A 17,500-nucleotide genomic window follows, 5' to 3' on the forward strand; every position below is an offset into this window, starting at 1 on the left:
TTCCCTTTTATGTTTTTACCTTTCTGAGAAGTGTTGACTGGATCATGTGTTGATCGAACACAGTCCATAAATCAATCAATCAGAAAACTGTGTGATCATTTCTGTCAGATCCACAAACTGTTCCTTCATTCTCTTCTTCTCTCAGACGAGCAGCACTTTGCCAAATGTTTGCAGTGTCTGTCAGTGACCAGTGAAAAGATCTTCATCCAGACTCAGTTCAGGTCAGGTTTGTTCCTGTTGTGGTGGAGTTCATGAAAAACTGGTCCAGAGGGGGGCATCAGGATCCACTTCGGTAGCGCTTGTCTTCGTCCAGGCTCTGTCACGTCCAGAAGATGCTTTTTATGTATTCATCTGCCAGTTTTTGTTAGCAGGCGAAGACTTAAACAGTCTTCAGTCCTTACATGTTTTCTGTGTGAAGCAGCACCTGTGGTCAGTGTTTGATTTCAGAAGGTCTTATGCTGTGGTGATCTTTGTTCCTCCTCCAGTATAAAACAGAGCAGAGGCTCTGCAGTGGACGTCGATATCTCACTGCATCAGTGAAACCGTGGAAACGCTCTCACACAGAGTTAATTACCTCTCTGTGGTTGGTTCGTGGTGGAGGTGGAGCTGGCGTGGTTCGGCTCACCAGCTGAGCTTTATGTGTGACAGCTGCTCAGTCAGGTTCTTCTGCTTCTGTCCGTCCTCGTGTGGTGATTAGATCAGTAGATGGTGGAGTTGTGATGTTTCTTCAGTTCTTACCTGTTTACGCTTTTTTGTTGAGTTTTTCTGATCTGGATTGAGGCTTGAAGGACAGACGGTGTCGTACGCTGCACAGACTAAAGCCCCTTCAGGCAAACTTGTGATTTGTGTGATTGGACTTTATAAATAAAGATTTCCATGACTTGACTGGTGTGTTCAGGTGCTGATGGAAGTTCTGACATTCAAGACTGGAAAAGGTTTAGAATGAACTGCCGACGTGCAAACGTGAACGTCAGGAGTGTCTACGATGCAGTCTGAGTTACTCGCAGTGTGACAGAAGCCGTCAGACAGACAGTAAACCAGCGTCTGTTTCAGGCCTGAAGAGCTGAATCTGAGGCCCCGTCCACACGTAGCCGGGTATCTACTAAACCGAAGATATTTTCCTACGTTTTGACCTGTCATCCACACGACAACGCATCAAAAACGAATATTTTTAAAAACTCCGGGCAAAGTGAAGATTTTTGAAAACTCCGTTTATGCGTCTGCGTGTAGACAGGTATAACCGGAGTTTTGCGTTTTCGAACGTCACAACCTGCGCCGAAATGATAACAAATGTGCTCTGACGTAAAACATGCGACCTTCGTTTACTGCAGAAGCCAGAGCAGAAGCATGGATGAGTAATGGACCGGAGTAGTGCCGTGAAAGCTGTGATAGCGTTAATTATTGTGCAGGCGCTTTTTACATGTTTAATTTTAGAATCCCAACTATTGCTCCAAGAGCACAGGCGACGGACAACATTGCGGTCCGTGATTTACCCCATCATTACCAGTAGGCCTACACATAGGCATGTTCCTCGCCGAAGTCGTCGACGCCGCTTTTGGATCAGACCGGGACGCACTGCCAGCTGGTGGGAAAACTTTGAGATGGAAGTCGTACTCCCACAGGAATGGCGTGACAATTTCCGTATGTCCCGGTCCTCTCTCCTGTCGCTGTCGGAGTTACTACGTCCTTATATCGAAGGGCAGTCCACTGTCATGAGATCATCCGTCAGTGTCATTAAAAAAGTTGCGTGCACGCTTTACTATTTAGCTGACGAGGGCAGATTACGGAAAACAGCTAATGCTTTTGGTTTGTCAAGACAGGTTGTCTCAAACATTGTCAGGCAGGTGTGTAGAGCAATAACGGTGCACTTGGGACCCCAGTTCATACAACTGCCAACAACTGAAAGTGCAGTGCATACACTAGTGGAAAAATTCGAAGAGATCCATGGCCTCCCTCAGTGCATGGGTGCAGTGGATGGGACCCATGTGGGGATAAAGCAGCCTTCAGCAAACTCCACTGATTATGTGAACAGAAAGGGTAACTTTACCTTAAATATCCAGGCAACATGTGACTATAAATACTGCTTTATGGATGTTGTAGTCAAATGGCCGGGAAGCGTCCACGACGCCCGAGTTTTTTCCAACTCAACCATCAATGATTGTCTCAAAAATGGAAAAATCCCTCCTTGCCCGAAACAAATTGTTGACAATGAAGCACCCATTCCAGTTTACATTTTGGGTGACCCTGCATACCCATTACTGCCATATCTAATGAAGGAATATGCCAATGGAGGAAGCACAGTTCAGGAACAGTATTTTGGACTGTCTTTGTGCAGGGCACGCATGGTAATAGAATGTGCCTTTGGGAGGCTAAAGGCCCGTTTTGGAGCTTTGAAGAGAGCAATGGATATTAATCTACATGACCTGCCCTTTGTCATTTATGCATGTTTTGTTTTGCATAATTACTGCGAAGCCTCCAAAGACACAATAGATGACAACTATGTTACTGAAGCCATTCGCCATAACAGGGACAACCAGCCAGACTCCGAACCAGTTGCTGTCAGAGGAGACAGTTTGACGGCTGAAGGGAAGAGGGTCAGGAGAGTCCTAACCCAGTACCTGGATCCATAAAGGGGACAATGTTAAAAAATAAAAGCAAGCAAAACTCTTCAAAGCTGTTTAACTGCCAAGTGGCATAATTTTTCTTTTATTCTTGATAACAGCACCTCATATGTTCACATTTTGCACGGTTGTGCACACATTTCTTGAAAATAGAAATCCTAGTTTTGAAAAAAAAATTGCACTTGTCAAAACAAATATTGCACTTGTCACTGAACTTTTGGTGTGCAAAATTACTCTTTACATAAAGCAAATAAGAGCTTAATATTCCAATGAAAGTAAACTGAAAATTCTGTTGAAGGATGTTTCCCTTCGTTCCTCACAATCTTTTCTTTTTATGACCCGTTTCATTTCTCTCTGTGGCTGATATTACTTCACATATTGTATGTACAGTATGAGAGCTGCTGCCATCAGCATTGCTGCAGAAATACAAATGTAGAAAATCAATATTGCCTTGTGTCATACTTGGTACGCTTAGAAACAGCAAAGAACAATGCCTTTAAAACCATGCTACAGAATAGAACTTTGCATCTTAAATGCAAAAAAGTAACTTAAATTGAGCTCCTGTAACCAACTGTAAACTTCATATTCATCACAAGAACATGTGATGAACATGTTCACAAGAAAATATAAAATATGATCAATACTCATCACTGAAAAGAGCTTGAGTGTAAGAAAACCCTGTGAGCCGTGTGTCAGCAGTTGGGCTGGCATGAGCAGCATCTTGTGTGCTACCTGCATTCTGCTGTGTTCCTCTGACAAGAGGTGGGTTGTTTGATAATGACTGAAAAGCTTGATTGGGATGTGCCGATTGTGTATATGGGGAGTGTGACATGTGCCCTCTTACTCCGTATGGCATGTAGTGTGATGGCTGAGGGGGTGGAGGCTGAATGACTTGTCTAAGGACACTAAAACCTTCTGACACGGTTGTAGTCAACATGTTAAGTGTCTCTGAAAGTCTAGCGAAGTTATCGGAAGCTTGCTTCTCTGACGTCTCCAAAAACTCTACCAGTCTCTTCTTAACACGCTGGTCCTCCTCCACTGCATTAAGCCACTGGTTCTCCGCAGGCAGCTTTCTTCTCAATCGGCTGTGCCGATGTCCATTCAGTCTTTCCTTTAAAGAAGAAAATTAAAAATGTTCATATTAGAATGGCTATTTCAGTGCAACTACTGGGCTCGTTTGATGGGTGTCACAGGGATCTACGCAGCCATATTGTTGATAAACATAGAAATTAATTTCTATGATTGATATACACCAGTTCAGATTCTAGTTCCATTGCTGGCCCCAAAGATACGAATAACCAGTCAAGCCTGTAGCCGAGCCTGAACCATTCATCTAATAGATAACACGATGTTTGAAAAGTTATTCCTTTTGTTATGGTCACTGTTAAACAAAGTTATGTAGCCTATGAACGATGGCGAGGTGTGTTTGTAAACTATATTTAGCCTAATTAACTGCAAAAGAGACAAAACTGCAAATACTGTGTTGGCCTACCTGCAACAAGTGTCTTCTTTCCTTCACTGACGTCACACTGCTCTCCTGCTCCGTGTCTGAAGTGGTATCGGATGGGTCCACGGTGGACGAGGATTCAGTAGGGGAGGGAACAGGAGGGCCATCATTCAAATCATTCGTCTCTATGCCAGACGACATGGTTGTCGTTGCTGGGGAACCACCCCATATTTGTTCACACAACTCGAAGTAGAGAAGAACGACTCTCCCAAAGCCGCTTCTGCGTCCGTTGTCCACAGCCAACCGATATTTACTCCTCACAGCCTTGATTTTAGTGGTCAGGATACTCCGCGTTAGCTCGCCCCTTTCATGAGGGAAATCATTGCTACTCTCTGCGGGATAGTGCTCCAAAAACAGGGCCAATATATCCAAATATTTGCTTTGACACGATTCCCAGTCAATGTTTTCTTGCGTTTTTTGAAGTTTGTACTCCAAAATCGTGTTTAAAAGCAATTCCGTCTCCGAATCTGTCCAAACAAACGAGCTTGGTGCCATGTTTGATGTTTAGGAGGAAGTGACGTCAACAGAGGGCTAATTATATGTGATTTGGGGAAATAATGCCATCTACAGGTCTGGAGTGCTTATTGAAAACGCAGATGTTCGGTTATGTGTGGAAGGGAATTTTTTCAGAAACGGGGTCGTGTGGATACGTTTTTTTTTATAAACGGAGGGGCGGAAATGTTCGTTTTTAAAAATACCCGGCTACGTGTGTACATAGCCTGAACCTCTCTGCATCAGAGACGAGCTGCTCCTCCATGTTTAAAGCACTGAGGTCAGGTGGACCAGCGCACCCCCTGGACGCCTCCTCCTCCGTTCTGGCCCTGGACGGGTGGGGAGGACGTGTGTTGATGGTGGAAACACATCCTGTCTGTCGTTCTGTCTGTCCAGCTGACGGACGCTCAGAGTCCAGAATGAGTCTCTAATTGAAGTTTAAATGAGACTTTCTCCCAGTTTGTTTCTTTAATGCTTCGACTCGTCGCTGTCTGGGGAGTAAATTTGGGAAACCCTGTTGTGTTTTTAACCCCTCCCTGCTTTAGCACTTTATCTTTAGGCACAGCTTCACCTCCAAGACCTCTGCCTCCTCCTCCTCCTCCCTCCTTCCTTCTCCTTCTCCTCCTCAGTCAGATCCAGCTGAGGCGGTGGGGGGGGGCGCCAGGTTAACTCCCTCCCCCCATCCTGCCCAGAGGCCTGAACGTACATGTGTGCAGTGAAAATCATTATTTCACAAGAAAACATTTGAACTACGTGACAAGAAACGAGAAATTAACACTTAAAGTTCATTCAAGTGCAGAAGATGTGTGTGTGTGTGTGTGTGTGTGTGTGTGTGTGTGTGTGTGTGTGTGTGTGTGTGTGTGTGTGTGTGTGTGTGTGTGTGTGTGTGAGTGAGTCTGAGCGCATGCTTGTGTGTGTGTGTCTCATTGTGTCTGTGTGTGTGCGTGCATGTGTGCACGCATGCGCATGTGTGTGTCTGTGTACGTGTGTGTGTGTGTGTGTGTGCGTGCCGCCTGTGTTCACAGACCAGCTGTTCGTTGTTGGTTCTTGTGAGGACCCTCTTTGACGTTCCACAAGAGTACTAAAACAAACACGATAAACATGTCACACACTGAGAAATGTCCTCTCATTTCAAAGTGTCTCTCTTTGGACAAGTGTCTCTCTTTCTGGGAAAGTCTCGTGTTGTCCTGCTCCTCTGCTTTCTCAACTCATCTTTTCTTCGTCATCTCGTTAAAGAGAAGCCTCGTCTCTAAAACATGTCAAGTACAACACAGAACAGTGAGGATGACAAACATCTGGACTCGTTTTTACTTTCTCAAAATGTTTCCACACATTAAAAACTGTCCTTCCTTTTCCTGACTGAATAAAGCATGTAGACCAAAGACTTGTAGAAAATAAACAGCAGATCTACTGTGTTTAACATCTTTAAAATGTGTTAAATCAGCAAACAAACCAATTAGTTCTTCTGATGATCGTCTGAGTTTAAAGTGCAGATGATTGGAAAAGAAAGTGGTCAGAGACAGACTCACCTCAGACTGAATCTGACCCTTCAACAGTTTACACACAGTAAAATGAATCAAATCTGCAGCGTGTCCTCTCTCTCCCTCTCTTCCCTCTATATCTCTCGCCCAAGGGCACGTCGGTCCAGTGTTCCTGCCAAAGTGTTTCCTGTTACTGACTCTGCGGCTGTCAGGGTTGAGTGAAAGATGGTTGGAGGCAATAAGAGAAGAGCCGATCTGATCCGTCTGTCTGGACCGGCTCGTAGTTTCCACTAAAAACCGACTGACACCTTCAAAATGTGAGCAGTGTCGTACCTGAAAACTTCTTTTCTCCACAGATTTCGTTCTTATCTGAATGGAAAAACACGTCGACCGCCAGAGAAATGATAAAAGTTCAGGTGTTCCTACAGTAAAGCAAACATACACTGATCAGTTCTTTTATCGATCCGAACTGATCAAACCACTTCAGATCCATCGTTCTGGAGGGAAGTGGCACAAAGGGGACTAATGGACACCATCAGCTCGATGTTTCTTCAAAACCTCGTGGCAGCCTCTCAGTGAGCTTTGAATGGACTTTTATTGATGATGCAGTTGAGTAAATGTACGTAGGTGTTGCAGGTAGAGCAGGTCAGTCACCCACCTGATGCACCTGTCGGCCTCACAGGTGTTTCATGAGGAAAGAGAAGCATTCAGCGTGTTGAAGGATTCACACGGTGAAGTCAGCCAAACTTTTAATGTTACAAGAAAACTCGACAGACACAAACACGACGTGTTTGAGACCGAACATGGAGGACTTTGTTAAGGTCGTCATGGTTACAGTAATGGAGGTTAGTCTATGATGGTCCATCCATCCATCCATCCGTCCATCCATCTGTCCATCCATCTGTCCATCCATCCATCCATCCCTCCATCCATCTGTCCATCCATCCATCCATCCCTCCATCCATCCATCCGTCCATCCATCTGTCCATCCATCCCTCCATCCATCCATCCATCCATCCCTCCATCCATCCATCTGTCCGTCCATCCTCTGTGGACTTGTTCCACCACAGTAGCGTCACCTGACCTCAGGCCGCTGTTTGAGGAGCGTGAACATTTTTGAAGCTTGCTGAAATGACTGATGCTGTTGTTGAGTTGGAGTCTTCACTGATGGCTGGAGGGGTGTTCTCCAGTCCAGACTCCAGATCATGAGTGGGGTCCGGCTCTGATGCTGGTGATCAGGTCTAGCTCCCGGCTGGTGATCAGGTCTGGCTCTGATGCTGGTGATCAGGTCTGGCTCCCGGCTGGTGATCAGGTCTGGCTCTGATGCTGGTGATCAGGTCTGGCTCCCGGCTGGTGTTCCAGGTTGTCACAGGTGTTTGATGGGGCTGAGGTCAGGACTCTGTGGAGACCAGTCAAGTTCCTCCACACTAAACTGGGAGAAGTGCTTCTCCACACAGCTGCTTTGTGCATCTGGACACTGTCCCGCTGAAAGAGACAAACACAGACTGTGGACACAGAGTTGAAGGAACGCTGCTATATAAAAAGATTTCATGCTGGAGTGTGAAAATTTGCCTTCAGCAGAACTTAGAGCGGGAAAAAGAGACCCAGACCAAAGCCCTGCAGACAGCCGTCGTTTACTTTGGCCTTAAAGTGCCTGTTCATGATGTGAAAATAAGAAGTGTGGAAAGTGTTTCTGCTCATATTATCAGACCTCAGAGACTCTGAAGGTCTCATGTTTATAATAAAGTCTGAAGTTTAAAGTTCAAAAAACACTAAAAATACTTTGTGTTTATTTCAGCTGTAAAATCATCCGGAGTTTGATTCTTCTGGCGTCATAAAGGTCTTAAAAACTTTGTGTAGACGCTCTGCAACCTACATATCCCAAAAAATAAAAAATAAACACCCTCCTCATTGTTTTCTGCGCGCGAGAAGCCAACTGTGGAAACATTTCACTACTTTTGGCAAAGTACATTTTTAATTTCTGCATTTTTTCCTCTCACACTTTCTCCTACGTTTCTGATATCTCCACTTTTTGACAGCAGAGGCCTTTCTTTTTCCGGAGGATCTTGTAGGAGTGGAGGACTTGAGTTCTGACTCCTCACCACCTGTAGCCATGTTGTTCAGTCTAAAAATACAACCCGGCTTTGTTCTGACAGCCTGAAACTTGGCACGGCAGCTCGCGCTGCAGCGCGGGCGATGCCCAGGGTTCAACGCAGGGGAATTCACAAAATGTACATCCGCTCCAACCAGGGGAGGGTTTTATAGTTGGTGCAAGAATCTCTGAGGGGTTTGGAGCCTGTCAGGGCCGGGTCGTCCCGGCTGCTCTGGTTAAACCGGCGGAGCACAGACGAGGGCTGTTTGTGGAGTTTAGCTGTTTATTTTGTGGTCAGGACAAACTCCTGGATGAAGTCATATTAATTACCTCCAGATTTCTGGGATTGTTTGAAACTTGTTCTAAACCTCAAAAAGACCAAACACATGCAAACGTACGGACATGCTGATATCTACGTCCTCAGAGGAGATCTGATCCATACGGCAGTGGACAGTCCTGAATGTTACAGACTGGTGCTTTTCTAATAATGTCCCAGGAGAGCTCCTGTAGTTCAGGAATGATTTGTTAAATTGAAAACTAATCTAATCTAATCTAAAATCTAAAATGTGAAGAGTAACTGTTTCACTGAAGGCCAATGATGAATAATATTTACTGGGGTTTGAATTTAGCAGTTTTTTGATCGAAGTTCTTCTAAAGTGCTTCTAAATTTGTACAACTATATACACACTTATATGTATATATATGTGTGTGTATATGTATACAGTATGTGTGTATATATGTATGTCTGTGTATATATGTGTGTGTACACAGTATGTGTGTATATATACGTGTGTGTGTATACAGTATGTGTGTATACATGTGTGTATACAGTATGTGTGTATGTGTGTGTGTGTGTATACAGTATTTTCTGTATGTGTGTGTGTATACAGTATGTGTGTATATATATGTGTGTGTGTATATATATGTGTGTGTGTGTGTATATAGTATGTGTGTGTATATATATGTGTATGTATGTGTGTGTGTGTGTGTATACAGTATGTGTGTATGTGTGTGTGTGTATACAGTATGTGTGTATGTGTGTGTGTGTATACAGTATGTGTATATGTGTGTGTGTGTGTGTGTGTATATCCGTGTGTGTGTATATATAAAAGAGTGGTTCTGTAAAAATGAAGCATCACTGTTTCGACATGTTGAACACGATGTAACATCTCGCAGCCTTCTATTGGGGCAGAGCTTGTTGTGAACGTTAACCACGACTGAAGTGACGTCACAGTGCTGACGCTCTGGGTCTGGACGTTCTTTCTTAACCTTTGGGGTTTATAATGTGAGATCGACGGTCCACACACTCGCCCTGTAGACCTGGACACCATGCAAACATCAGGAGTTTGTTCAGAGCGTCTGTCCTCTTCCCTCCTGATGATTGATGGTCGCAGACATTGAATTGGCCTCAGAGCGACGGAGGGTCCGACGCTCATTAACGCCACGGGGATCAGATGTCGGGAGATTCGTGGACCTGAAACTGGAGCATATTGTGACATCAGACATCGCTGAAGGTGGAAAAGCGACAGTTGAGATTCTGTCATGAAGCTTTAAATCTGAGCTGCTGACGGGACCACATGTCCTCGTCAGCGTCACAGGCTCTTCCTCCACCGTCCAGCTCGCCGTCACCTCTGCAGCGTCTCCGCCCGTCCTCCAGCAGACACCGAGCGTCTGTCCTTCTGTTCCTCTGCAGTCCACTTCGTCTGTGGTTCCTCTGGGTCTGGTGTGTCTGCTGTGACCTCTGACCTCCGCCCTGCTGATGGCTGTGAACAGGATGGAGCTCTCTGCTCCATGTTTGTGTGTTTGTATGGACGCGTTTCCGTCATTTCTCTGGTCTCTGTCTCCCCCTGCTGAGAGACACAGTTAGTCTGAACGATAGCTCTGAGTCCGTCTCTCTCTGACTGTCCCTCCTGAGTGGGGGGAGGACCAGGGGGACATTTGTGATGGGGGGTTCAGAGGCGTGATTGTAGTCTGTTTTTTGCTCCAGTTTCTTTTCTGAAGGTTCTGCTGGACCGTGCTGTTCAGGGTCTGCAGGTCTGTGGTTCTCACAGTCTGACTCTTGAAGTTTGTTTTGGGGGTTTTTGTGTGTTTTCTCAGAAATGTAAAACTCGGTTCTGCTGCTGATGATCTCGGTTGCAGGTTGTTGGGTTTTCACAGCCGTTTGATCCAGAACCTCCTGTCCTCTCTTGTTCCTGCTGCTCTGACAGAAGCTGAATGCACTCACTAGAAGCCGTTTTGTCCTTTGACTCCCTCCCTCCTCAGGACCCGCTGGATCCCGGACGCTGCGTGATGGTGATTCGTTCTCTGGTTCCCGGCGGCTCGGCGGAGCATCACGGCGGTTTGCTTCCCGGAGACCAGCTGGTGTCGGTCAACCAGACCCAGGTGGACCGGCTCAGCCTGACGGAGGCCGTGGAGGTGCTGAAGTCTGCCCCGCCCGGCACAGTCCGCCTGGGCATCCGCAAGCCTCTGGTGGTACGTCTGCACCTCCTTTCTGATTCCACACAGAGAAACTTTGATTTGAGTCTGATCTGATCCTGGTTTGTGTAGGTGGACGGAGCAGAGAGGAGGACAGACATGTCTCTCAGCAACACACAACTACCTGTCCCAAAGGTATCACACACACACACACACACACACACACACACACACACACACACACACACACAGAGACTCGTCAGGTTCATTCATGTGTTTGAGTGACACAGACGACTCGAGTGGAGCCGAACTGTTGAAGGAACAAGTCTTTGTTCTGCACGTCCAAAAGTTCTTAAAGGAAAATTTGTGATTTTTAGGTTCAAACCAGAGACACCGACTACCTGTCTGTCTGTCTGTCTGTCTGTCTGTCTGTCTGTCTGTCTGTCTGACTCTTCACTTTCTCTCTCTCTCTCTCTCTGTCTCTCTCTCTGTCTCTCTATTTCTCTCTCTCTCCTCGCTCTCTCTCCCTCTCTCTCTCCCTCTCTCTCTCTCTCGGTGTGTCTCTCTCTTTGTCTCTCTCTATCTCTCTCTCCTCGCTCTCTCTCCCTCTCTCTCTCTATCTCTCCCTCTCTCTCTATCTCTCTCTCTCTGTGTCTCTCTCTTTGTCTCTCTCTTTCTCTCTCTCTCCTCGCTCTCTCTCCCTCTCTCTCTCCCTCTCTCTCTCTCTCTCTCTCTCTCTTTCTCTCTCTCTCCTCTCTCTCTCTCTCTCTCTCTCTCTCTCTCTCTCTCTCTCTCTCTCTCTCTGATGCTAATCAAGTCAATCCAGACTAATTGGACCATTAAGATTTTCTCCTCTCTCGTGATTCACTCGCTCTCTTCCTCTCCTCCTCCCTTCCTCTCCTCCTCTCCTCCTCCCTTCCTCTCCTCCTCTCTTCCTCTCCTCCTCCCTTCCTCTCCTCCTCTCTTCCTCTCCTCCTCTCCTCCTCTCTTCCTCTCCTCCTCCCTTCCTCTCCTCCTCGCTCCCTCCTCCCTTCCTCTCCTCCTCTCCTCCTCCCTTCCTCTCCTCCTCTCTTCCTCTCCTCCTCTCCTCCTCTCTTCCTCTCTTCCTCTCTTCCTCCCTTCCTCTCCTCCTCTCCTCCTCTCTTCCTCTCCTCCTCCCTTCCTCTCCTCCTCGCTCCCTCCTCCCTCCATCTCTCTTCATCTTCCACAGTTGAATCTCTCTCCTCGCCCTCTCTCTTTATCTCTTCTGTCTTAACTCATTTCACTTCGGTTTTCTTTATTGGTCCGGGCATCAGATGAACAGGCTGCCAGAAGCCTTTTGACTATAAAGAAAAATGAATAGAGAAATAAATAAATGTGAGTAAATATGCGGAGCCTGACAGGAATGGAGAGAGAAGTGGAGGCCGAGGTCAGCTGCTGTAAAACAGGACGACACTCAGACTGATAACGGGTGGAAGACGAACGCTGATGTGACGGACGCGCTCAGATAATTACAGGTCGCGCTTGCTTTTTGGTCGTAACATCAGCGGATGAAAGGAAGTGATGTGCTGTGTGCATAAAAACACACAAAAAACATAAAAAAGCCATTTCTGATCTGGTCTTTTTGTCTGTTAGTTGGACAGTGAGGACAGACAGGACACCTGTAAATAGACTCATCCGAGCTCTCTGTGGGACAGACTCTGGACTGGACAGTCTGTTTCTGAATGACTAATAGACACATTGATATGTCAGAGATGAGCTACAGTCACGTTCACTCAGGTGAGAGACGGCTGTAAACGGCTGTTGTGTGTCTCTTTTCGAGGCTTTTATTGTGAAGGAGCTGCAGGTGCATCCTGTCATGTTGCTGAACTTCACAGGTTCAGCTGCAGAATTCAGTACATTGACAGAAGATTAGCGAACCAGAAGCAGCTCGTCAGCTCGTATGTGAAGACTGTCTTCGACTGAAGACAGCGTCTTTGTGCTGGGAGACATCAGTCCGCTGTCTGACTTCCTGTTGACACATCTCTCTTCAGGAAGTCAGTTCTGTTCTGTACTCAAGATTTCTTTCTTCTATTTCACGTCGCCTCGTCGTCTTTTCCCTTGTCCCCTCAGCTCTCTTCTCTCTTTCACCTCCTTCCCTGCTCCTTTCATCTCCTCCTCTCTCCTCTCTCTCACCTTCTTTCACCCTCTCCTCTCCTTAATCTCTCCTCTCCCTCCTCGCTGTCTCTGTGAAGCTGCTGACTCAGCTGGATGGCTGGATGGTGTAAAGTGCTCCATCAGCTCAACCCGCAGCATCCCTCTCTTAAGTGAGTCGGCGGGGGGTGGAGAGGGTTGGGGGGTACTCTGAGGACACTTTAGTCCTCCAGCATCAGAGTACACTCGGTACTGCAGTACTACTGCAGTAGTGTTGAGGAGGGGGCTGCTGTGTACCCATCAGCTCTAACAGAACAGCAGTGTGGGGGTGATGAAGAGGAGAAGACGAGTCCTCGTTCTGCTCTGAAACACGTTTCAGCTGAAAAGTTTTAACGAGACATGAAATCAGTTTCCTTTAAAACTGGTTTTAAACCTCCGAGCAGCCGTTTGCAGAGAGGAAAGTTTATCTGAATCTGTTCAAACCATCTGCTGATTGATCTGTAGGGGGTGTGTGTGTGTGTGTGTGTGTGTGTGTGTGTGTGTGTGTGTTTGTGTGTGTGTGTGTGTGTGTGTGTGTGTGTGTGTGTGTGTGTGTGTGTGTGTGTGTGCGCGCGCGTGTGCGCGTGTGCGCGTGTGTGCGTGCGTGTGTGTGTGTGGTGAAATGATTATCTTGTTCTTTTTCCTTTAATTACTTTAACTTCTGACACATTTTGTCTGAAAACATTATGATGATGATAAAGAGTTTAATCTCTTTTATCAGGAGTCATATCAGAGTCCAGCCGTCTGTCTGTCTGTCTGTCTGTCTGTCTGTCTGTCTGTCTGTCTGTCTGTCTGTCTCTACTGTCCTGCTGTCTGCAGCTCGTAGTCTTCACTTCTACTGTTTCACCTGAAGCACCCATTTACCTGCGTACTCTGCCGTACTCTCCTGTGCTGTACTCTGCTGTACTGTACTCTCCTGTACTCTCCTGTACTCTCCTGTACTCTCCTGTACTCTACTGTACTCTCCTGAACTGTACTCTGCTGTACTCTGCTGTACTGTACTTTGCTGTACTCTGCTGTACTCTACTCTCCTGTACTGTACTCTGCTGTACTCTGCTGTACTCTCCTGTACTGACTCTCCTGTACTGTACTCTGCTGTACTGTACTCTGCTGTACTCTCCTGTACTGTACTCTCCTGTACTCTCCTGTACTCTACTGTACTCTCCTGAACTGTACTCTGCTGTACTGTACTTTGCTGTACTCTGCTGTACTCTACTCTCCTGTACTGTACTCTGCTGTACTCTGCTGTACTCTCCTGTACTGACTCTCCTGTACTGTACTCTGCTGTACTCTCCTGTACTGTACTCTCCTGTACTCTCCTGTACTCTGCTGTACTCTCCTGTACTGTACTCTCCTGTACTGTACTCTCCTGTACTCTGCTGTACTCTCCTGTACTCTCCTGTACTCTGCTCTCCTGTACTCTCCTGTACTCTGCTGTACTGTACTCTCCTGTACTCTGCTGTACTCTGCTGTACTGTACTCTCCTGTACTCTGCTGTACTGTACTCTCCTGTACTCTCCTGTACTCTGCTCTCCTGTACTGTACTCTGCTGTACTGTACTCTCCTGTTCTGTACTCTCCTGTACTGTACTCTGCTGTACTGTACTCTGCTGTACTCTCCTGTACTGTACTCTCCTGTACTGTACTCTGCTGTACTGTACTCTGCTGTACTCTCCTGTACTGTACTCTCCTGTACTCTCCTGTACTGTACTCTGCTGTACTGTACTCTGCTGTACTCTCCTGTACTGTACTCTCCTGTACTCTCCTGTACTCTGCTGTACTCTCCTGTACTGTACTCTCCTGTACTGTACTCTGCTGTACTCTGCTGTACTCTCCTGTACTGTACTCTCCTGTACTGTACTCTCCTGTACTCTGCTGTACTCTCCTGTACTCTCCTGTACTCTGCTCTCCTGTACTCTCCTGTACTCTCCTGTACTCTGCTGTACTCTCCTGTACTCTCCTGTACTCTGCTGTACTCTCCTGTACTCTGCTGTACTCTGCTCTCCTGTTCTCTGCTGTACTGTACTCTCCTGTACTCTCCTGTACTCTGCTGTACTCTCCTGTACTCTGCTGTACTCTGCTCTCCTGTACTCTGCTGTACTCTCCTGTACTCGTCTGTACTCCTCTCTGTCCTCCTGCTGTATCTGCTGTGGTCGTCCTCTGCGCCGCTGTTTTATTTCCTGTTTTATATGCAGCCCATTTGGCTGAAGAGGTTTTTCACAGCCCACAGGTCTCTGATGGGTTTCCATAAAGACAGCCGGGTCGACGCTGTCACTTCACCGCCGGATCGCTCTCTGTCACGCCAGCCCGCTGACCAGAGAGAGACCCCCGTTACACGGCCACACCTCGTTAACTTTTAGAGGTCATACGTAGAAGGCGAGTTCCTGCCGCCGTTACAGGCTGCGATCACATTATTCTGATCTGCTTTGTGCAGGAAGAGCTGCAGCGACGGCGCCGCAAACCGACTGAACACGAGAGAAAACAACAAGCAGCGACACCAACCAGCAACTGCACTGCACTTCAAGTCCTTCTATCCTTCATTTAATGGTTTATACACTTTCAACAGTTCTGATCTCAGAAACAATCACGTCTCCTTCAGCAGAACTAACAGAACTCAGCTGATGATCCACATTTCTGAAAGGTTTTAAGTTGATATCAGAGTCCATGTGCTGTGCAGCTGTGCAGCTGTGCAGCTGTGCAGCATGAAGGTCTCATTAACAGATGCCTTTAAGATTGATGCTAAAGCAGCTTCCTGACATACTGAAATGCTGCATGAGAGCACCAACAGACTGAATGTGAGTGTGTCACTGTGCTGACTGCGCTCAGCTAAGTGCTGCAGTCTCAATATTTCAGCATCCAGCAGTGAGTAATGTGCAGGTGAGCGAGCTAATGATACGCATGTTAACGTGCTAATTCAACATGAGCATTAGAGTTCTGCAAGGTCCTAAAAGTGAGACCTGAACCCAGCCGGAACCTGATCCTACATTTTAACTTTGCTTCATGTGTTAGTGAGCAGTTTGTCCTGAAGTTTACATCAGAAGTTCATTGTAGAAACAAACATGGTCCATGAGTAACTGCACATTTTTGGATTATTGGTCAAGCAGTCCGTTATCATTTCTGAATGTTTGTGCATTAAAACAAGTCCAGATGTCAGCATCTGGCAGCCGAGAGCATCATGACCTGAGAATCCTTCAGTCGGTGAAGTCCGAGAGTTCGAACCCACGGCTGAACCGGCACGCTGTGGCGCTCTGCGGTCCGCCGCCTCGCTGAGAGTCTGACCCGACCGCCTCGTCATCTCCGCCGTCCTCATCGCCTAATGGCAGAGATATTAAATGACAACGTCTTTAAATCTTATGAATATGAGGCCAGGCAGTCACGGCCAATACACATCAGTCTGCAGAACATCCTGTTAGCGTTATGAGCTCTCCGCCGCCGCCGCCGTCTGCTCCTCACCTCCATTATATGGCCCTGATGGGCCGGCTTCCCGGGCCCAAATTAAAAGAAGAGGAACAGAGTCCTTGACGATGAGGCTCCGTCGATGGAAATTAGCCTAAGTGTTGTCATTAATATTTCCCTGCGCGGGCTAATGTCTGCATCGTAATGTTCAGAACAGGATATCCCCTCAGTATCTGCTGAGGAAGGCTCTTTGGGGAGTTGGAGAAAACCTTTATGTGTTCGGAGATGAAGGCTAATGTTCAAAGTAAGTCGAGTTTTAGATTTAGTGTGAGCTGCGGTCTTCTTCGCCGAGGAGACGAGCTGCAGGCAGACAGCTCGGAGCGTCTGGATCGACCCATTCACTGACACCTTTCATTCACCTGCTGATCAGGTGATCTGCTGATCCACTGCAACTTTTCCCCAGTTTAGTCCTTCAGAGTCATGTTCCTCATGGGTTCCACATTCAGTTTAAAGTATAAAGTGTAGAAAAGAGAAGAAGAAGACGAAGACTGTGACGCACAGAGCTGCCCTCCGGTGTCGCACCGTGAGCACTGATTGGTCCGTTCGGTCCGATGTTAAAGCGGCACACGGGAAGCTGGTGAGCGTCCTGCTGGCAGCTGTCGGTACTGCAGAACTGAGCCGCTCATATTCAATTTGTAGGCTCTACGTTCTCTCAGCTGGTTCCACACGTTCTTTAGAACAGAACACAGTGAGTAAACTCACTTTAAAGCCTTTTCATTCACGTCAGCACTTTACATCTGTCATATTTTATCAGGAGAAACTTGATTCTACTCCTCAGCTCTGACTGTTCCTTCATCATCATCACCATCGCCATCGTCCTGCTGCTGCGACCTTTGACCTTCTCGCTGCTGACGGACGTTCCTCTATTGTGTGTTTCAGGGTTTCGGCGACGGCTCCATCCTGCCAGAAGACCTTCAACAAGACGGCGAAGAAGAGGAGGAGCCGGAGCTGATCCTGGATGGAGGTCTGCCTCGCTACGCCTCCTCCTCTCTGACCTCTGACCTCCTGCCCATGGACGAGGGCAGGGAGATGGCCGTGGACGATGAGGTGGAGAGAGGGACGGAGGAGGAAGTCGAGGAGGGCACGGGCTCCCTCCCCAGGAAGCCTCCTCCGTCGTGGGAGGAGTGGAAGCTCGCCTCCTCCGGCCGGGCCAGAGGAGCAGAGGAGGTGAGCGCGTGGAGCTCCGCATTAAGACGCAGCTGGTCGTCTGTCAGAGACAGCTCTCTATACCACAGCCTGAATATTTGTTCTTCACCTTCCTCTGACAGATTACAGTGTTTACTCGT

The 17,500-nt window shown here is 47.2% G+C and overlaps 2 protein-coding genes across 2 annotated transcripts in view; one reads left to right on the forward strand and one right to left on the reverse strand.

The window, feature by feature from the left end:
* patj (PATJ crumbs cell polarity complex component) overlaps positions 1-17,500 on the forward strand; it is a 54,928-nt gene that overhangs the window by 24,139 nt on the left and 13,289 nt on the right. The window contains exons 19-21 of the mRNA XM_041935934.1: positions 10,456-10,665; positions 10,741-10,803; positions 17,094-17,381. Of these exons, the coding sequence (XP_041791868.1) occupies positions 10,456-10,665; positions 10,741-10,803; positions 17,094-17,381 (561 nt within the window). The remainder of the gene's footprint in view (positions 1-10,455; positions 10,666-10,740; positions 10,804-17,093; positions 17,382-17,500) is intronic.
* Positions 2,674-4,779, reverse strand: LOC121605837. The gene is made up of 2 exons (XM_041935935.1): positions 4,114-4,779; positions 2,674-3,732 (listed from the first exon to the last, which is right to left on the reverse strand). Exons 1-2 carry the CDS (start codon positions 4,621-4,623, stop codon positions 3,259-3,261), a joined length of 984 nt encoding a protein of 327 aa, XP_041791869.1. The 5' UTR covers positions 4,624-4,779; the 3' UTR covers positions 2,674-3,258.

This window comes from Chelmon rostratus, chromosome 4 (assembly GCF_017976325.1).
Source record: "Chelmon rostratus isolate fCheRos1 chromosome 4, fCheRos1.pri, whole genome shotgun sequence".
NCBI lineage: Eukaryota > Metazoa > Chordata > Actinopteri > Chaetodontiformes > Chaetodontidae > Chelmon > Chelmon rostratus.